The sequence below is a fragment of the Plenodomus lingam genome (genome assembly GCF_022343315.1).
Source record: "Plenodomus lingam strain CAN1 chromosome Unknown contig_19, whole genome shotgun sequence".
In the NCBI taxonomy this organism is placed as follows: Eukaryota; Fungi; Ascomycota; class Dothideomycetes; order Pleosporales; family Leptosphaeriaceae; genus Plenodomus; species Plenodomus lingam.
This window is the reverse complement of record NW_027093936.1, coordinates 1,615,835-1,636,387: the sequence shown is the minus strand read 5'-3', so window position 1 is coordinate 1,636,387 and position 20,553 is coordinate 1,615,835. Positions and strand designations below refer to the sequence as shown.

Below are 20,553 nucleotides of genomic sequence, written 5' to 3'. Positions count from 1 at the left end.
GGTACAAAACCGGTTTACAGTAGCCATATTTATCTAAAGTAGACTAAGAAGTGGTTTAGGTAGAAGAAGTAAACCTAAATAGGGTTTATTATACCATGTATTCCACAAAAGTAAACTACTTTTATTTCTACTTCTATTAATCTACTAGTATTACGTAGTAATACCCTAGTTTCCTACTATTTAAGTATTTTACCCCTCCTTTCTTTAATCTTCTTCACCACCTCTACCACCACCTCCACCACCACCACCTCCACCACCTCTACTACCTCTACCACCACCTCTATCACTACCACCACCTCTACCACCACCACCTCCACCACCTCTATTATCACCACCTCCACCACCTCTATCACCACCACCACCTCCACCACCTCTACTACCTCTACCACCACCTCTACCACCACCTCTACCACCACCTCCACCACCACCACCTCCATCACCACCTCTATCACCACCACCTCTATTATCACCACCACCTCTATTATTACTACCACCTCTATTATCACCACCTCCTATTAGTAAAAATATCATAACTTATTATTATGTTATATGTGCGTATAGCGTGAAGCTAATCTTTTCTACCCCTTTTAGTCTTAGTTAGGTATTATAGCGTATAATAGAAATAAAACTACTTTTTATACTTAATTTAAACCCCTACTATTAAAAGTAAACCACCACTTTAAACCTATTTACGGGTATACACGAGGTCAGTTTACACCTATATAGTAAACCCCTAGCGTACCATTCTACAGTAAACAATTTTTTACCGTAGTGTTGGTTTGTAGGTACCTTCTACCTGCAAGCTACACCTTGGCGCCAACGGATAGGCTGATAGAGCCGTGGTTCGACTCTAACAACACAGTGAACTGCACAAAGGCCTACTGTCACGCTTACTGTGATGGTAAGCGAATGTCGTGTATCGAAATCTGCCACGAGGCTAAGGAACAAAGAAGGGGTTAGCATTGAACGTTCAGAAAACTACAACGAATTATTCTTAACTGATGAGATACTTTCAATAATACGAAAAACCTACAAAGATTGAGCTAGAGGATATACCTTATAGTAACACTGAGTTTTGCGAGTCCAAAACGCCAAATTATACGCCCTCTATTATCATGTCCCACTAAACGACGATTCCCTATCACCATATTAGGTACTGCTCGTTTCAATAAGAAGATAAAGCTCATACAGGTGAAGTATTCCTGTTGTTCTCCGCCTCCTCCCTCTTCACCCTCTTCTTCTCCTCGAGTTCCTGCCTCCACCTCATCCCATCCCGCATGACCCACAACACAACCGCAATCAGCAAAACATACACGAGCGCAAAAGAAGTAAATGCCCACCCAGGATTCATAGCCCGACACATGGGCAGAATAGCCGCACTGCCCCCCGCACTCATCAAGCATCTTGCGAAATTGCCTGCCGCCGTCGACGCCGCCGCTCGATCCCGATGCAAGTCCAGCAGCAGGCCATTGGTAATATTAAACGCCGTGGCAACACCGAATCCCGTCACGAAGAGCGCAATTTCAGGACCGACAAGATGCGTCCGGAAATGAACGGTCCAGCCAAACATCAAAAGACCAATGATACCGATGATGTGGCCTGGAATGACGACTTGAAGGCGTAGCCGCTCAATGGGGAAGTTGGATAGGTCTTGTTGTTTGCCTTTTATTATAGGCATGCCGATGGATTTGGCGTGGCGGCGGAAGTTCCAGTCGACGACGTGACCCATGGTTAGCGAAGAGAGGAACGAACCTGCGCCGTTGGCGATGTAGCAGAGGCCGATTTCGAGTTCATTGAAGCCGTAGGCTTGTTCGAAGAGGTCGGGAATGGAAGTAATAGTGACCATCATGCCAGTGAAGAAGAGGCCATTGTACAGGAGCATAATGCCGGACTCCTTCTCGAAGAGGATGCTCAGTGCTACAAGGGGGTTAGGAAAGGCAACCTTCTGTCCGGGTGACTTGACTGTCTTGGTGCCATCGTAATCGAATTGCTGTTTGGAAAGTTTACGTTGCTGGATGCAGCTGAGAACGGATCTGTTGACGCCCGTGGGCGGTATGGATCCGTTACCGACGACTTTGCGGCACGTTTCTGGGAAGAAGAATATGAACAGTACAAGTAGCGCTCCGGAGAAAATGGCAAGGAACCAAAAGATAGATCGCCATCCAAGATATTGCGCAAGTAATCCTCCGATAGTGGGGCCAAGTGCTGGGCCTGCTAGGATACCGGCTCCGGCATATCCCATATACTTGCCTCTCTCGGCAGAGGTGGTCAGATCAGCAACGACAGCGAATGTGAGAGCTACAGCGGCAGTGCATCCAACTGCTTGGACCATGCGAAGAACAAGTAGAGCGGCGTAGTTTGTTTGCAGTGCTAGCCCGATGTTGCCAATGATGAAGATGATGAAGCACAGGATGAATGATAGTCTTCGACCGCTATTGTCGGATAAGGTTCCGATGAAGGCAGGTGCTATTGCTTGGGCAATCTGACTTTGATTAGCTCAATGCGAGGCTCTGTTGTGGGCGATAAGGAAAGTACCATATATGTTGTAATGGATATGTTCGCTTCTGTCCGTGTGATGCCCAGAACATCTGACACGACATTGAGCGCGGGTAGGAATGTTGTTGCACCAAATGGTGAGATTAAAGCGGATACAGACACAACGAATATGATCCATTTCTTCATCCCTTGGCCAAAAACCGAGTAGGGCGTTCCAGATACAGGGCATGTCGAAGTAGGCGACTGGGCAGTCTTCTCCACATCCGTCGTGCTCGAGGATGCCGTCGCCACACTATTCTCCTCAGAAGCTTTGCCTGACACATCCGTTGTACTCGAGTGTGCTGTTATTAGACTTTTCGCACGAGAATTCTTCCTGGTCTCTAAGGAGTCTTTCATGACGATGAGAGTGTTGAATAATCACAATGTGTAGCACTGTCCGATCTTGTATGGAATGAATGAGTCGAAAACAACCGTGAGCATGAAGTCAAGTCAGCAAGAGATTGATTGTAATGACAAAGTAGTGAGTGAAATATCACATTCATCAGCCGTCTCACGCAGCTGATCGCTATGCAAGTGGCCACCAGAGTGGGGAGAAGAGCTCCCGCTGGAACAGCGGCCGCGCGTGCGGAGGCGAAGCCACTTGACTCGGAGAGCAGCCAAGTTTGGTTATCTCCCTTCATATGATTACCAGGTATCTGCATAGTAGTAGCCATAGTCGTGATGCTAACTAGATTACTGATCTTACAGTCGTGCAGTGTTGTTCTTGCAACATAGTGACGAGACATACCCGCTTCCACACCAAGGCAATCATTGAACTTCATTCTGTTAATCGGGGATATGAAGAACATGAAGCGGCAAAGTTGCTATGTCTGATATTCCATCTTGGCGTAGTGTCTTCATGCCCAAGAGCACCGACAGTGAGAGGGAACGTCAGGTCTCTGTACTGCGTCAAGATCCATCTCACTTCCCTTACTGCATAATGATCTATACTTATGGCTTACTATGGAGACATGTAATAAGCTGATTTAACCTTGCTCCCCACTGGCGTTGTGTCCCGGTGTACAGCCTTCCGACGTTCGAGGCTCACGAGTGACCGAGGGGAAGGGGTTCAAACTTTACTAGGATACGATAGAAACTTATCCTGGCAAGTAGGTCCTGTCACTACTCGGAAATTATGTATACGATGTAACTTATCATTTGACTAAGGACTAGTAAGAAAGCATGGCCAGCAGGAGAAAATCTGCCTTAACTGGCTAGTTGGATAAGATCTGTGGATTTGGAGGGAATAGACAGGAATTCCTGGTTTCAGTTCACTCATTACTAAGGGAAGCCAAAGCGTAGACTATTTTCAAACAATGGGGAGGTGGGCGTCTAGCCTTTAGAAAGCCTGTGAATGTACCAATCAACTGATCATCTTGCTATAAGAAGAAAAGCGTCCGACTCTTAAGACCTTTTCCATAGAAAGAACTCTCTAGTACATGTAACATGGTCAGATTCATGCGACGCCGGCAGATGGTGAAGGCCGAAAGGTCCCGATTACATGGATACACTTCTTGGTAATCTTGGAAAGTCATCAAATCTCATGACAATGTTGTGTTCCTGTCAAGATAAAGTTTCGACGTAGTCCCCAAGAAGAGATGGGGAAGCACGCTAGCCGAAACGTTGTCGGAGAATAACCAAGGTTGAAAAATGCGGACAAAGATCCTCCCATGACGGCCCGACTCTTGACTCGTTTCCACCAAAAATCAGGCAATGTCGTCATCGTCGCCATGGAAGAACCTGAGAACTGCTTGCGCTACAACAAGACCGTCGTGCATCCAGTCTGCAGATTCTGCGGCTTCGTCTGCGTCTGTTTGACTTACGCTTCCTGCCTTGACTCGCATCTCGAGCTGTCTGTGTACCATGGTCTCGTTGAACTCCATATGGCCTTGCGTCGAGAATAGTCTCTTGTGAATGTAGACTCCTTGCACACCAGTGTGTTCGCTCGTACCCCACACATGTACCTTTGTCCCTCGCGGTAGCAGATCGGTGGTGGCTACCGATGGTGGATTTACAACATGGTCGAGATGCATCTGATGGAGATGTATACGGTCTTCGTTCGGCTTGAGGTCGAATAATCTACGACCGATATCTGACACTATAATCGGAGTGTGAGCGAGTTCCCATTCGCCATTCGCTTCAGGCTTGACATCCGATCCGAGAGTGCGGCAAAGGATTTGGTGGCCAAAGCATATGCCAGCAAAGCGAACGTCTGGTCTTTTAACCCATACATCTTGGTAATTGTCAGCTCGGGGATCTTCCGGATGGATTGTGTACACACCCTTGATCAATCTCATAAGCTTGTGTATCCACTCATCATCACCATGTGCATCCCAGCAACTGCCTGTGATCAGGATGGCATGTATGTCATCTCCAATCTCCTCAATCTTCGGCACCGCTCCTCCCTCGGGCTCAACCACGTATTGCATCGCAGTCTCGATACCAAGATTCGGTTTATGTGAATCACCTGCCTTCTTCAGGAGTTCATTGAGGACTACACCAAAGGAACCCTTCTCCTTCTGGGTTTCTGGATGGGTTTCGTCCGTTTCAAGAACGAGCATGCGGACCTTGTCGGGATGGTCTGAAATAATCGTGTGTGCAGCTGGGGGTGCCATCCTTACTGGTGTGTTGCAGAACCGAGAGTTTGCCGTATACGAAAAGTGTCGTGAACGAGATCTACAGCAACTGAGTTTTACAGACACGGGCTTCCGTGACGTCTGCCGTAAATTTTGAGCAATGACGCGTGCCAACTTGTACATGCTTATGTCCAAGGTCTGGAGTGCAGTCCAGATCTGCAACCCAGGAGAGGCTCATGTCTGAACGGTGCCCTTCCCCTCTTGGCGGCCATTTGTTTGCGGTATCAATGACGACCATTGTCCTGGTGTTGTACTCGAGAGCAACTAAGGGATGAATTGAAATCATGGAATAACGTAATAGCGAGTCATGAAACCCTTGGTGCTGTTGCAAGTGTCCGATGCTATCCGCAACGTCGGAATGGCAACTCGCACCCTACCTATGTCGGAACGCGGCTACTAACCGCATGCGGGCAATGCAGGTGGGTCACTACTCGAGCATCACACGGTATTGTATAACACTACAAGTTGATACATGGTTACAACATGCTCTAATAATGGCCAAGTGAAGATCAACTCGGTCTATTCTGATTGTTTGTTCCAATCCAGCGTCTACTCTACACCTTTGCCCTTCATTTTCAATTCCTCTGCACTGTGATCCGCCTCCGCTTTCTTCCCGCTGGACTCCTTTCCTTGAAGGACTTCGGTGAACAGCTTGCGTAGACTGTCGATGGCTTCTTCGCCGATTTGGTAATGGACAACAAACCTGCTTCCACGAATTCTCAGGCCATACTTGTCGCCCAACTCAATGAACCCGTTTGTGTCAATGTTGTGAGCATCCAGATCTAGCCAGACCATGTTTGTATCGACTGGGTATTTCAGTTTACCGCCTAGATCGGCCCAGAGTTGCTGGATCCTCTTTGCAGTCTGATGCGATTGAGCCAATTTGCCGCCCAGGAAAGTCTCTTCGACAGCTACACGGGCCGGTGCTGCTACAACGCCTGCCTGCCTCAGTCCGCCACCAATGGATTTGCGTATCCAGCGGCTGCGCTTGATGAACGGTTTCGTTCCCACAATGATGCTGCCAATGGGTGCACCGAGTCCCTTGCTGAAGCACAGACTTATGCTATCAAACTCTGCACAGAATTCTTTCAGAGTGCCTGCACCCGCTGCAACGGCTTCCCATAAACGTGCGCCGTCCAGATGCATGATGATGCCGTTCTCGCGCGCCCATGCCGATATCCTCTTCACCTCGGACAGAGGCATAACAGCACCGTTCAGAGTATTCTCCAAAGATATAACACGTGTAGGGCAGCCATGGACGTCGTCGGACAGAACAGCGTGTTGCCTGATGTCCTCGAGTGTGAGATACGTTCCGTTCTGCGCATCGAGAGGCTGTACCATGGCCTGGCTCAAAGTCGCCACACCACCTGCCTCATAGTTTATGATATGACCCCTTCGATCGCATATGATTGCGTGTGGAGGGGCTGTGAGGTGTACTCGTAGCGCGACCTGATTGCCCATTGTACCTGACAGCATGAACAACGCGTCTTCTTTTCCTGTTAGGTCGGCAATAAAGCGTTCCAGTGACAGTGTGGTAGGGTCTTCCATAGTAACATCATCGAGGAGCGTGCATTGCTGGATCGCCGTCAGCATGGATGCTGTGGGCGTGGTGTGCACATCGGAGCGAAAATCGAACGCAGCAGGGTTCTTCGCCGCACCCCAAGCATTGCCATCGTGGGTCGACAAATCCGACGCAAAGGCTCCTTTGCTACCTTTGGCGGTATACTTGTCAAATTCAGACATGGCAAGGTATGGTGTTGCTGCGTGAAGCTTGCGTGAGCAGATTGCGGGGAAACTGCGGGGCGAGATAACGTGATTGAGAGGCGATCGAGATGTTGCTGGACAATGGTGAGGTCAGTCGCGCCGTATGGGACAAGACCACGTACTGAAGAGGCGTGCCAACTGATATATCCGTGGCGGCGGCATTGCGAGAAAATGGTGTTGAAGGCGTAGGGCGTGAACCTGAGCGGAGAGCTCACAAGCATGCGGAACTATATTCACTCCGATTCGCTGAGTTTGCGTCCTTTATAAGCACTATAGGAAGGCGACATCGATGATCAATTTACAATCCTTGAGACTATGACACTCCAAATCTCGATCCTTGTAATTATTTATAGCAAATAAATAGGCTTATAGCTACCATAGGTCTCCATCGAGGAAGCTTGCAAGGTGATGCGCATCACGAGCCTAGAGGTCTTCTCAACGATCCAGTGCTTGTCCATTTTGAGACATTGATGGAGGGGTTGCAAGAATACCTAGTGCAGATACTATGGTCATAGCTGATGGCTCAATGGACCTGGGACGCTGTGGAGGAGACGCTGTTCCATGTTGGGGGGGCCACTGGTACTGACTCGCGTTGCAGGCGGTGTAATGTGCTGGTCAGGCATGACACGTTGACCTGCCACACAAATCCTGTCCATGGTGCTTTCTCGCTGACAACTCTGAATAGTCGACACAACGGTACCGTAAGGCTTCCTTTACTTTCATTATGGCGATCTGTACACACATACTATACAGTCGTTTCGATGCCACGAGGGCTGGACGTGCAACATGCCTGTGACAACACACACCCACACAGCCATACACCCATACACCCATACACACACACCTTCAAACTCAGAACTCTCGGAGTCCAATTCCAATTCTCACCATTGACAAACCAACGGAGACTAACTGTCAACGCACATACAGTCACCCGATGTAATCCACGTCATTTCAACTCCTCGACTGCATGACAATGTGTACACGCCTACAATATACAATCGCACCTAAGCATATACCTCGACCGCAATGGCACTTCTGTCGACAAAGCCCCCAGATCTCATCGTGTACATGGCAGCCGCTCATCATCAAGAGCTGAACAATGTATTATACGGCCCGAAACATGGCTTCGGCGAACGAATACTCAACCTTAACATGACCTCTGGCCACGACCATCTCGTACTCAAGATGCCAGTGATCTGCAGGTATCACGACAACCTACCAACTTTTACAAGCAACATGGTCACCAAAGACGAATGGAGAGAGTTTTGTCATCTTGTAGAAGACGAACGAGTGGTCAAGGTCGTCTTCAGTGACGGGAGGCACGATTTCCGTGGTAAAGTGGTGATCCCCGGTACGAAGAAACCCAAGGAAGGCATTGTGGGGGTCGTGTTTCGATGGGCAGAGTATGACGATGAACTAGTTGCTCTTCAGCAAGGGGTGAGCTGGTTGAAGAAAAAGCTTACGTAGGGACCTGATGATGCGAATGAAAAGCTTTTGACCTAAGCAGCTGCAGTAACGCATTCAACAGAAAGAAGAAGATGAGTGACTGGCTGTAAAGAAAATAAGTTGACTGTATCCACAAAACCTATTTTCCAGTCCGACACCCTTTGTCTAGTTCTTCGTAACACCGCTTTTGATTCCCTCCAACTTGTCGATCAACTCCTTCCATACCCTCTCCCCATCTTTCGCCCCCTCCTCACTCCTCACGTACGCACTCGGCCCCGCAATCTTGCAGTCGTCAAAATAGGCCCCGTGACTCTCTGCCCCATGACTTGCTGCATGAACCAGCGTTCTACTTCCCACCTCTGTGGAGCGTGCGAATACGAACCGCATCGATGCATCGACCAGGCCTGTTTCTCGGCCGAATTCACTAGATAGAACGTATCAGAATCTCCTGCCTCAAGGTACTTGCACACGCGAAATGGAATATGAGGACGGGAGAGACTTACGAATGACAGTACCCCGGATTAACAGTATTAATCGTGACAGGAATCTTCTCCTTGGGAAACTTCCCACACCAAGCCCTCACAAACAAGATCTCCATCAACTTACTCACTTGATATCTATCCAACAAGTTGACCTTCTTCCCATCTACAACTGGCTCATTCAGCCTCGCAAAGATGCCACCCTCGGGTGCATTCCGCTCTGTAAAGTTCGTCCACGCGTGAACCTCGCTACTCACCACCGTCATTGTCGGCCTGACCCCGAATTTCTCCGCCGTCGCCCGCAGCTGGGGCAGTAAAGCAAAGGCCAGGAGGAATGTGGACACGACATTGACAGTAATCGTGCTCTCGTCCTGCTCAAAGACTTGCCATTCCCCGCGAATGACGCCGGCGTTTAGCACCGCTACATCCAGCCTTTCCACCTCCTGACTCAGTTTATCGGCAAAGGAGAGCGTCGAGGCGTACGAGGACAGGTCGAGGTGCATTACTTTGATGACCTCTTTGCGACCGGTGGTGGCTTCAATATCGGTTTTGGCGGCTTCGCCCTTGTCGAGAGAGCGCACGGCTAGGATTACAGTGCCAGCGTTGAGACGGACGAAGTGGCGGGCAGCTTCTTTGCCTAGACCGACGTTGGAGCCGGTGACTAGCACGGTTTTGCCGGTGAAGTCGTGTGTGGGCATCGGGGGCGTGACGAGCCATTGTGAGTAGAGGAATTTGCCTATCATTATGTGGGGTACGCGGGGGGGAGGAGGGCGATGGGACGGGTGTAGTCAGATGTAGCGTCGGTAGGACCTTAGCAGTAGAATAGAGAGGTCCCTGGCGTGGGAACGACCTTTGTTATCTATAGTTTGGCCTTTCTTTTCTGGTTGTGATGGAGTCCAGAAGTAATGATGTAAGTAACCATCCTTTGTATCACAGGGTCTACCGCTGTTGGCTGTGCATCAGCGGATTACAAACCAAGCCGGACTAAAGTTAGAGTAGAAAGATGGTCGTCCCGCCCCGCCTGTTTCCTAGCGCCATCGGGCGGGGTGGAGAAGTCAAGAGGTGGAGGTTGAGTCAAGCACGAGGCTGCACAGGCAACAACTTGTGATACAGAAAGCTACCGCAACGGCAAGTCATGATCTCACGGGTAGTGTGCTTCGAGATAGCTCGAAGTTCACGAGAATTACCAACGTAAAAGCATGACATGATCATACAAGCACTCATAAATTGGAGCTTCATACATGGCAATCGGTAGCTACAACACTTCGGCCCTTCATCCCAGCTTTGCATCTCTTACGGTACCGTAATCAGTTCGAAAGTAGGTACCATACCCTACCCTACCCAACTCTCTCCACCAACGCAAACACAATAATACATCCTTCAATCGCGCATCACCGAAACTCCCATACACCATGACAACATTTCTCTATCCCTCCACCCTTGCTGACAAAACACCCACCTTCAACAACAACCAGCCAGCCTGACAACCCCAACCACACGTCTCAAACCAACCACCACGACAAGGCCCCCAACGCCCTGCGCACTTACCTCCCCAGTCCGCGTACGATAATCTCCCACACGGCGATTACCAAGCATGCGCGCGGCGATAACGTTTACGCTCAAGTCCTGCTCTTGAGGTCTCACCGGCCACATGAATTTACCTACGTGCTGACTTGCCCAGTCGAGCTATGCACGTCCGATGTGTAGTCCAATCGAGCCGGTCAAGAACACTGAATAGGGGATAATCTGCTTAAAGCCGTCGGGTGTAGTGTGCGAGACACATTCACATACATGATGACCATATCTTATCTCCGTTCACATGAACAACCACAAACACGCAGTCGCCTGTTGGAGATAGGGTAGGCAGTGCACTAGGCAAACCCACAACACAAGAAACAAAGCGCGATGCAAACTCTGCAGTGATAATTGACAGCTTTCAGACTGATGCTGTATGAGCTAGACAGATGGTTAGCTATACAGCTAGCTCCCCGTCAGGCGGCGCAACAAACATACACACACATGCATAAATGTATGCTCAATGCCCCACGAAGAACACAACCATGCAAGAACCCAGACTTTCTCATCAGCCGTTTGCTCGGTCCCGCCGTGACGCTTTCAAAAACTGACCCAACCACACACAGCCCACGTCTTTTCATCGGCCTTTACGATAAACCAAAAGAACAAATTAGTATACATCAAAGAAGTCTGCTAGCTTGCTAGCTTTTCCTCTTTGCTCTGCTGCCTGTCCACTCGCCATCTCATCAGTAGCAGGTTTTGCTTATTTTTATAGCTAATATTGGAAAGCAAGGGAATTAATCGTAGACGGGATCTCGAGTAGTTCGAGCTTTTGCCGCTGCGTATGCACGAGGATGGATTCCTGCGCGAACGCAAAGGATCATCTTTTGAAGCACAACAAAACGCTGTAGTTATGGCCGGGGCAAGGGATGTTGAGACATCTACCAGGCATCGACATCAAATCCTTCCTCGGAGAACTCCGTCACAACCACTGTCCTCCTCGAGAACTGGCGGCCTGCAAGCGCCTTGATGGCCTTTTGCGCCGACTCTGTGTCCTGGTACTTGATGTAGATTTTGCCGACACCGAGGTTGACGCGTGCTCCTGCTGGGCGGGGGATCTTTGTCTCGAGGATGGTTCCGAATTTGCCGCATTCTTCTTCGATGTCTTCCTTGATCTCTGTTTTCTTGGGTTAGAACATGTTCGAATATGGCGCTGACTAGGGCGAGACATGGGATGCGAAGTGGAAAACCATACCTTCATATTCTTCATCGTTGATCAATTCCTCAGAGGTGACCATGTTCATGAGGCAAATGACACGGCTGTGCTCGCGATTCTCAGCTGCGCTGGCTCCTGCAAGCATGGAGATGGCACCGACACCGCCGTCGAGACCAGCAGTCTGTTGTAGACCGACTGTCGCGCGGGTTACCTTCAGGTTGCCATCACCGAGAGGGATATCGTTGAGGCCTTCAATGACAGCATCGACGATCTCGTTGTCAGCATACTCGCAGAAAGCGATACCCTATGATCTTAGTTTGAATATATCGTGTGGTGAGAAGATGGCACTTACGCGGTGCTGATCGGTGCTTTCGTCCTTGACTAGGACAAAGGCCTTGAGCTTGCCCATAGTTCCAACGAGTTCGCGTACTTGTTCCTCCTCAATGTAGGTGGGGATGTTGACAATGCTGAGCTTGTTTGGACTGTCCTTGACAACGCTCGACACCTCGTCACCTGTGTAGGCATTATCGTCTGCAGTTGGGGTGATGTAGTCCTTGGGCCTACGAATCGACAAGCCTGACCGGTCGGGTCCACCACTCTCTTCGCGCATAGAGATTCCGTTCATGGCAAGGGCCACGGTAGCATCCTCTGGTGTCTTGAACTCGAGGGCTGCGTATTCCTTGCTAGTCGCGATCTGGGCGGACAGACAAGGGTCTTGGCCAGACACAACGTTGAGACCATTAAGCTGCAGGTTGAAGAACTCCATGAGCTCCTCGGAGCTGACACCAGAAGGCAGGTTGTGAACGTAGAGACGCTTCGACTGTTTCGCCGCGGATGGCGCAAGCGCAGCAGAAGAAGCCGATCCAGCCGAGGGAGTCATGAAAGCTGCCAGCTTGGATGGGTCCATGGGTGCAGCGCGAGGAGCTCCCGGCAGCGGGAACATACCGGACAGCTTGGCCTGCTCAGCGGTAATGTTCTCGTAGCCAGCGGGCTTGATGTCCCACTGTGTCATACGACGAGGGCGCTCCAGGATGCTGACGAAGTTGCTAAGGTCTGGTGTGGCCTCGCGCGGCTTGTTGAAGGGCGGCGATTCTTCTTTTTGCTGCCTGCCCCTGTCACGTCCACCGCCAAAGCCTCCATCACGGCCGCCGCCAAAGCCCCCGTCTCGTCCACCGCGACCTCCGCCACGGCCACCGCCTTCAAACCTGTCACCACCCCGCTCACCGCGGTCGCCTCTGTCACCCCGGCGGGGAGGACGATCGTCGTCGCGGTCACGGTCCCCCCCACGAGGGCGGTCGCGCCTCGAGTACGAGTCACCCCAGTCCCGGCCACCGCGCTCGCCACCTCCGCGCTCTGCACCGCGGTCATCGCGCCTCTCACGACGGGCATATGTGTCTTCGCGCTCACGCTCACGGTAATCACGGCTGGACGAGTACGTGTCAACCTCGTAGTCGCGACGCGATCCACCGCCTCCTCCACCACCGTGGCGGGGTGATCGCGAGCGGCGGCGGCGATGTCGGTCACGGTCGCTGCGATCGCGCGTCTCGTCTCGGGAAGACTGTATGGTCAGTATATGGTCCAATGGTTCGGAAGGCAGCTGCGCTCACATATGCTCTCGAACCACTCGAGCGGCCACCGTCTGCGTATGTTAGTCAATCATCTTGGGGGAGAACTATACACTAGTCAGTGCGTGTACTGAAATGCTTCGCTTACCTCGGGAATAGCTTTCGCCGTTCATGTTGGGCGCGAGAGAGAGCGCTGTGGCTAATGCTGGAGCTGAAGCTGAAGCTGGAGAAACTGTCGCGCTATGCTAGGATTGCAGCCTACGCACTGTTTGGCAGCGGGCGGCGGATTGCGATGGCTCAGGAAGCTGCGATTAGCAGATCTGGATCAAGATGAGGATGATGAAGTGGCCACAAGCAGCTATCCGAGCATTAGGACGCGATACTCGGGCGGTGGTAGACGTGCAGTCGCGCAAAACGTCTATGTAGTGAGAAAGTCGACCCTTCACTAGCGCTGCTTGGCGCGACCACCCCTGTCCCAGAAGCCAGGCTAGACCCAGGGGACATGGTACATAGTAGCATTCACCCTTGCGACTCGCAAATGAACTGATTGTGTCTTTCACTTCACCTCGATATCATGGCATTGCGGGCTGCAGAATGGCACAAGCTGCCCACAAGTCTTACTGAGCTGTGTTTAAATACGACATTACGTTGCGGGCAGTAATTCAGGTAAGCTTCCCTCGACGTTTCGGTTCTCGAGTCCCCTATAGGTACACAAACTGATGATAATTACTTATAGATGGCGCAAATCTGCCGAAGACGAGTGGTCCATGGCCCTCCATGGACGCATACTCTCCCTCCGCCAGGACGCCGAGTGCCTACATTACCGCGCCATCTTCCCATCAAGTACATCTGCTCTTCCCACTCCGCCACCCTCCAATGCGCCATCGGTTGCGCTGGATGAAGACGATACCCCGGCCCTGGTCAAACACTACTTCAACCTTGCTCCAGACCTTGGCCAGCTATATGAGCAATGGGCGGCCGCAGATGCAAACTTCAAGAAACGGGCGCCAAAGTTCACAGGCATAAGAATCTTAAGACAAGATGCATGGGAGGCACTCATTGGTTTCATTTGTAGCAGTAACAACAACATCAGTCGCATAGGGGGTATGGTACAAAATCTCTGCCTACACTATGGACCACTTATCGATCGAATCGACGACGTGCCCTACCACGACTTCCCTACACCAGAAGCATTATCAGGCCCGAGCGTGGAGGCGCATCTCCAAAAGCTGGGATTTGGCTACAGAGCAAAATACATTGCAAAGACTGCGCGCATTGTGGCCGAAGAGAAAGGTCTAAAGTGGTTGGAGGACTTAAGCAATCCCGAGTGTCCTCAGTTCGGGGCCAAGGAGATGCCAGCAGGCGAGATGATGGACGATGGTCGTGTAGGGTACCGTAAAGCACACGAGGAACTACTGGCTCTCCACGGCGTAGGCCCAAAAGTAGCTGATTGCGTGTGTTTGTTCGGTTTAGGGTGGTCCGAATCTGTACCTGTTGACACACACGTCTGGCAAATTGCGCAGCGTGATTATAGATTTGGAAAGGGGAAGCATAGTAGCCTAACAGCTGCGACCTACCTTGCTATTGGGAATCATTTCCGCAAGATGTGGGGCAAAGAGGCCGGCTGGGCGCATTCTGTTCTCTTCACAGCAGATCTGAAGGCATTCTCGGAGCGTGTGACTGCGAAGACAGAAGTCAAGGAAGAAGCTATCACTATCAAGGAGGAGGACATGGTCATTGAGACGACTGTCAAGAAGGAGGTTACAAAACGGAAGAGAGTAAAGAAGGAGCCTGAAGAAGACGAGCACCGAGTAGTGGAAGTCAAGCAAGAGACTACGCGCAAAAGCAAGCGTCGACGAACTTGATCTGTTGTGATTGTCAATAGGACACCAAGTATAACAGCTGAGCACAACACCTTGCTGCGATGAAGATCTCATCCATCGAGCAAAGTAGAAGTGATTGCGTTAAGCACTGTCTTTCTTCCGTCCCGTCACGCGCTAGATGCGTGATGCAATGAAACAGGAACTACACACTCCCTACCAAATTACCCATCATGCCATGTGCTGTACTCTTTACATGTATGTGGAACACAACTGAGGATACCGAGTGATGGAGAGAAGGATTGAAGGCAATCGAGAGGTAATTGGGGTCATGGGTCCAAAGGTCCGCTGATCACTGACTCGATGCTAAATTCTGAGACCTGGGCCGTGGGACATACTGTTGGTAAGGCGGCTTTGTGCAAAGGAGGCGAGAATGTGCTCTGCATCAAGCACATGCTCGAACCAGTGAATCCTCTGTCTAGTTTCTAGCAGCGTGGCACAAGCGGTGATACGTTTGCTCGAGCAGTGAGCGCTAATTTGCACTGCCAACTAAAACACGGCATTTGAAAATTTGGGCTACAAGTTTAGCTTCACATTCTGTTGATCACCCGTACTTAGTGTGGCCAAATTCTTTTGATGACGAAAACGCGCCGTCCCGACACGTGCGCGTATTCGCACGCGAGCCTCAGACGGAAGCTCCGGAGAATGTGATCGGCCGTCTACGTGATAGCGGTGAAGAGTGACGTGTGCCGGTATGAGGATCTTGCGCAAGTAATCCATTGCGGCGATGACAGGTGATCAGTAAAACTCAGGATTCGGTCGAAGATTGCTCGTATGAATAGTGTGAAGTTATTGTAGAAAGTATTGATTCAAAACTATCATAGGGGTTGGGCCGCTATATATACGCGTCACCACTAGTCCCGATCAGGACATGTCAACAACCTATCCACCATGGATAGGATGAGGGCAGTGACCATGGTCGGGAGGGCAATGACCATAGTTAGGTGTCAACTAGTGAAAGGCAGGTGCTAGCAATGCAAAAATAACAGTCCCCTAAATTAATAGTACCGTGAATTAGTATATAAATAAAATAAAATGCTAAAAGGAGCTACGCAGTTAAACTGTTATCTCTAAAATCTTCTTATTAAGCCCTTCTAATACTAGACGTGGTAGAGCTTTAGTATAGATATTAGCTAAGTTATTAGTAGAGCAAATATATTAGAAATTATAGTTGCTAGCAAGGAAGTGTTTACAAACAAAATAATAGTAAACATGTATATGCTTAGATTGTAATGTAAGCTTGTGGTTATAAATAAGTAATATAGCTAGTTTATTATCTACTATAAGCAAGTATAGTAAGGTCTAAATAAGTTCCTTAATAGCGTTATATGCCTAGACTAAATATAATATAGTATATAACGCTGCTATATACTCTGCTTTATATATGCTTTACGCGATATAGCTCTACCTCTTAGAAGACTAGGAGATAATAGAGCTATTAATCTTAAGGACATATCTAGAGAATAATTTAGAATTGTCTAGGTCTAAGGCGTAGGATGCATCTAAGAATATTACTACGCTTAATAGATACTTAGGCGTATGCTATAGGTGTCTACTAATACATAGTTAATATTTAGAAGTTACTTGTATATATCTTAGCACTTAGAAGGCAAGCTTTAGGTATTACTCTAAAGGATTAGTATTATACAATCCTAGAAGCCTAATTATAAACACAAGATTAGGGTAGCTTATAATAGCTATAAAATTAAGTAACCTAATAATTAATTAGAATTGCTTTTATTATTTAATATTAATAGGAGTGCCTAGTAGAGATTATAGTAGGAATAAACTTAGATTAAGAGGTATATAGCGACTATTACAGTTCTCTATTCTATATTAGTAGAGGATAGCTTTAATATATATTTATTAATAGAGCTTAATACTCTAGTTATCCTTATATTCTATTTCTAAACTAAGGAGTAGCTTAGGTTGTCCTATATCTTAAAATTTAAATCTTAGGCAAGTTATTTTAATTATTTTGTAGATTTAGACTTATATGCTAACTATAAGCATATTATTAACGTAGATTCCTAATACTAGGCTTAGTAAGATAAACACGTATAGGTTAAATTGTGATTATATAAAATAGTTAGCTTTTAGCTAGTTAGATAAGATAGCATACTATTCTTGGCTAGATTACTTAAGTCTGTAGAGGGTTTTCTATAGATAGAGTGTAGCTTTGTCTAGGATATTAAGTCCTAGTAGAGGGCGGCATAGTATCTTGTGTTTTAGGCGGCTATTAAGGTATACAGCATTAAAATCCACTTGTTGCAAATGCTAATTATAAATCTTCGCTAGCACTAGGAGCATGCGGAGGCTGTTATACCTTACTACTAGTAAGTAGGTATTATTATAGTTAAATCCTAGACGCTACAAGAATCCTTATACTATAAGTCTAGCTTTTCTCTTTATAATATTGCTATATTTGTCTTTCTTAGTATTAAATACCTATCTAGTACCTACAAGTTTTATATTTAGTAGGACTTAATATAATAATATTACTTCCTAAGTGCTATTATCCTAATAGTTAGCAATTTCCTTATCTATAGCTGGCTGCTATAGTTAAACGTATAGGGAACTAATAGCTTTAGTAAATATTTATAGTGTATTAGCTATATTACCTAATATTATAAACGCTATTAAGAATAAAGATATATACGCTAAGGTATCCTCTAATATAGTAGTAGAGAATAGTTTAATTAGTGCTTAGTTGCCCTAATATTACATAGGCTTCTTAGTATAGCAACTAGCTTAGGTTATAGCCTATGTTGTCTCTAGTAATATTATATCTAATTATAAATCTCTAGTTACCTTTAGACGCTTCCCTATAGCTAATAATTTAGGAATTAAATTATCCTATTATATCTAATAGCAGGAAGGTGTAGAGATGCAGGCAGGGCTTCCTAGAAGGTTGTTAATTATGCTTATAGCTCTAGACTTTAACCCTAGGGTTTGCAGAGATTATAGGGCTAATAGAATATTATTAATATCCCCTAGCTCTATATTAGGATATATTTTAATAGGTAGCATAATAGACTCTAGTTCCTTTAGGTAAAGTGTGTAGATACTATTATTAAAATCTAGATATAGAGGCGCGAATAAGATTCTATTTTTAAGTTTAGGATAGAATTTCTATAGTATTTAGGCAAATAGTACAAATATAATATCCTATAATTCTACAATAGTAGCGCGCTAGGGTATATAGAGACAGCTTGTCCTAGTGCTCTAGCTATACCTAACAAATATACCTTCCTCTGCTCTATGCAGGAATTTAGTACCTAGTTTTTAGGCCTCTAAGGGAATGTGTGCAAAAGCCTTAATACTAAAGGGGTGCAGGTGTTAAATAGATAGCTTCTTCCTAAAGAGCTATTTATGTGGTGTGCGCTAGAGGGGATCCTTTATATATAGCGCAATATTCTTAAGGAAGTTAGCTAACACTAATACTTTAGCCTAGAGAAATAAGAGATTATTAGATAGGATTATAGATTGTGCTATTTAGAATATTGTACAGTTAAACCTCTCTAGGATACTATTTATCTTATAATAATATAGTAGGACACGCTTATAGATAATTCCTTAAGTATAGAAATACTATTAGAGATCGTGTCTAATATATTTACTACTATTGTCTAATTTAAATATCTAAACTTTAGAGTATTATAGTATATTAGAAAATTAGGTATATAGGAGTGCAATAAAGTTTTTAATAGTTTATAGTATATTAGCTTTTAACTTTAGGAAGCAAATCTATAAATGCTAAGTGTAATTATCTATAAATAAGATATAGTACTATAAGCCACTAATGCTTTTAGCAGGCATCTTGCTAGATAGATTAGAATAAATTATTTAGAGAGGCCTTGTCTAGCGTAGTGTCCTATGCGTAGGTACGTGATACACTAACTTAGACTATTAGCATATTATATATACAAAGTTAAGCGGTTATAATAGTACTAAGTGCCTATTAGCGTAAATCCTAGATAGGTTTAGTATATATAGGTGTCCTATTACCTTATAAAATTCTTAGTATATCCTAAATATATGTGTAGCCTTAGCTTATATAGCCACCCCTATTGTCTATGTTATAAATAGATAGTTTATAGTAGGAGAGCTTAAAGCTAATGCTTAGATATAACTAGATATTATAGGTAGAACGCGTTTAATTGTCCCTAATAGGAGAGGTGTATTAGAGAGAGCTGCGAACGCTAATAGTGACTTTAGGGGATGTTCTATTTAAATCTAGATAAGTCTATTAATATACCTTGCCTATAAGGTATATATCCCTTGTCTAGATAGAAAGATATTATTACCTTCCCTATATATCTTAAACCTATACTACACATATAACTATAAGAATAGTTAGGTTCTATAGAGTTTAGCGCTATAGATAGTTTGTATTAGTTTAGTAATATAGGTAGAGCTATTAGGAAGTCTGCATCGTAGTTAAACCATCTCTATACCTTGTATAGGTAGCTTAATTCCGCTAGTAATAGTAATTATACCTAACTTTAGGGTTAAGGACACAAAGTTATCTGCATAGCTAGACATATACTTAGAAGCACTAGTATCGTAGAGCTATACAGGTAGATTAGTGATTAATAGTTTGTAGATTACGGCGTATACACTTACTAAATTTCTAGAGCGTTTACTATTTTTATTAATAGTAGGCTATAATAGTAATAATAGTAGAGAAGTTAAATCTACATAAACTATATAGCTAACTACTATAGTAGGGCCGTTAATATCTAATTCTCCTTTGTTATTCTTAGTAATAGTATTTGCCTTCTATTGTTTAGCTAGCTATGCATTATTAGTTTTTATCTTTAGCTATGCCTTCTCTTTATATTTCTTAAGAGCAACACAGTTAGTATAGATATAACTAATATAGGATAAGCTGTATTTTTAGCACTATATATATATTAACTTAGCAGTAGTAGTGTTAAGCTATTTACTAGGGTTAGGAAATAGTTTCTATAATATAGATTGTCTAGTTATATATACAGCCATAGAATTAATATTAAGGGAGTGTTTTTCTAAAATATTAAGGATCTTAGGTTTAATATTGTAGAATACAGTAACATTCCTAGTTAACAAGTTATTAATAATATTATCTATTATCTCTAGTAAGGTGGCTAGAAAGAACAAACCTTTAATATAGTTAGATTTAAATATAGCTCTTATTATAGTAGCTATAGGTTATGTGGATGTTGTGCATCTTTTAGCTATGCGTGTCTAGCGTTAATAGAATTTGTTAAGATAGATGCGGAGGTTATCTCTATTATAGTATCACAGATTTATAAGTAACTAAAAGAGGAGAATAGATGCATTTCTAGTATCCTAATTAAACCTGTTAGCTAGATACTTCTAGGCTTCTAGAGAAGTCTTGCAACTAGCAATGCTTATTATAAGGTTATTGTAGATAGATAATAAGAGCATTACTAGGGCTTTATTATTACCTTTGTCCTATTCCTCTGTATTAAGGTGTGATATTAGGTGTGGTTTCTTCCCTAAAAGGATAGG

General features: G+C 46.0%; 8 protein-coding genes across 8 annotated transcripts; 3 read left to right on the top strand and 5 right to left on the bottom strand.

Moving 5' to 3' along the window:
• Positions 1-1,183: 1,183 nt before the first annotated feature.
• IAQ61_004577 (uncharacterized protein) lies at positions 1,184-3,191 on the bottom strand (the record flags this gene model as incomplete). The annotated part of the gene is made up of 3 exons (XM_066096415.1): positions 1,184-2,482; positions 2,536-2,874; positions 3,051-3,191. Coding segments are annotated over 3 exons (1,779 nt in total), but the record flags the coding sequence as incomplete, so codon positions are not given.
• Positions 3,192-4,241: 1,050 nt separating this feature from the next.
• Positions 4,242-5,150, bottom strand: IAQ61_004576 (uncharacterized protein; the record flags this gene model as incomplete). The annotated part of the gene is made up of 2 exons (XM_066096414.1): positions 4,242-4,768; positions 4,817-5,150. The coding sequence occupies 2 exons, from the start codon at positions 5,148-5,150 to the stop codon at positions 4,242-4,244; spliced, it is 861 nt and encodes a 286-aa protein (XP_065953732.1).
• A 497-nt stretch (positions 5,151-5,647) lies between these two features.
• On the bottom strand, positions 5,648-7,138 carry IAQ61_004575 (uncharacterized protein). Its single transcript, XM_066096413.1, has 2 exons — positions 7,058-7,138; positions 5,648-7,009 (listed from the first exon to the last, which is right to left on the bottom strand). Exons 1-2 carry the CDS (start codon positions 7,095-7,097, stop codon positions 5,721-5,723), a joined length of 1,329 nt encoding a protein of 442 aa, XP_065953731.1. The 5' UTR covers positions 7,098-7,138; the 3' UTR covers positions 5,648-5,720.
• A 315-nt stretch (positions 7,139-7,453) lies between these two features.
• Positions 7,454-7,943, top strand: IAQ61_004574 (uncharacterized protein; the record flags this gene model as incomplete). Its single annotated transcript, XM_066096412.1, has 2 exons — positions 7,454-7,636; positions 7,863-7,943. The coding sequence occupies 2 exons, from the start codon at positions 7,454-7,456 to the stop codon at positions 7,941-7,943; spliced, it is 264 nt and encodes an 87-aa protein (XP_065953730.1).
• Positions 7,944-7,961: 18 nt separating this feature from the next.
• On the top strand, positions 7,962-8,402 carry IAQ61_004573 (uncharacterized protein; the record flags this gene model as incomplete). Its single annotated transcript, XM_003839171.1, has 1 exon — positions 7,962-8,402. One exon carries the CDS (start codon positions 7,962-7,964, stop codon positions 8,400-8,402), a length of 441 nt encoding a protein of 146 aa, XP_003839219.1.
• A 144-nt stretch (positions 8,403-8,546) lies between these two features.
• Positions 8,547-9,603, bottom strand: IAQ61_004572 (uncharacterized protein; the record flags this gene model as incomplete). The annotated part of the gene is made up of 2 exons (XM_003839170.1): positions 8,547-8,805; positions 8,885-9,603. 2 exons carry the CDS (start codon positions 9,601-9,603, stop codon positions 8,547-8,549), a joined length of 978 nt encoding a protein of 325 aa, XP_003839218.1.
• A 1,098-nt stretch (positions 9,604-10,701) lies between these two features.
• On the bottom strand, positions 10,702-13,559 carry IAQ61_004571 (uncharacterized protein). The gene is made up of 6 exons (XM_003839169.2): positions 13,305-13,559; positions 13,199-13,230; positions 11,944-13,149; positions 11,631-11,895; positions 10,874-11,552; positions 10,702-10,816 (listed from the first exon to the last, which is right to left on the bottom strand). The coding sequence occupies exons 1-5, from the start codon at positions 13,327-13,329 to the stop codon at positions 11,317-11,319; spliced, it is 1,764 nt and encodes a 587-aa protein (XP_003839217.1). The 5' UTR covers positions 13,330-13,559; the 3' UTR covers positions 10,702-10,816; positions 10,874-11,316.
• A 316-nt stretch (positions 13,560-13,875) lies between these two features.
• Positions 13,876-15,021, top strand: IAQ61_004570 (uncharacterized protein; the record flags this gene model as incomplete). Its single annotated transcript, XM_003839168.2, has 1 exon — positions 13,876-15,021. One exon carries the CDS (start codon positions 13,876-13,878, stop codon positions 15,019-15,021), a length of 1,146 nt encoding a protein of 381 aa, XP_003839216.2.
• Between the last annotated feature and the right edge of the window lie 5,532 nt (positions 15,022-20,553).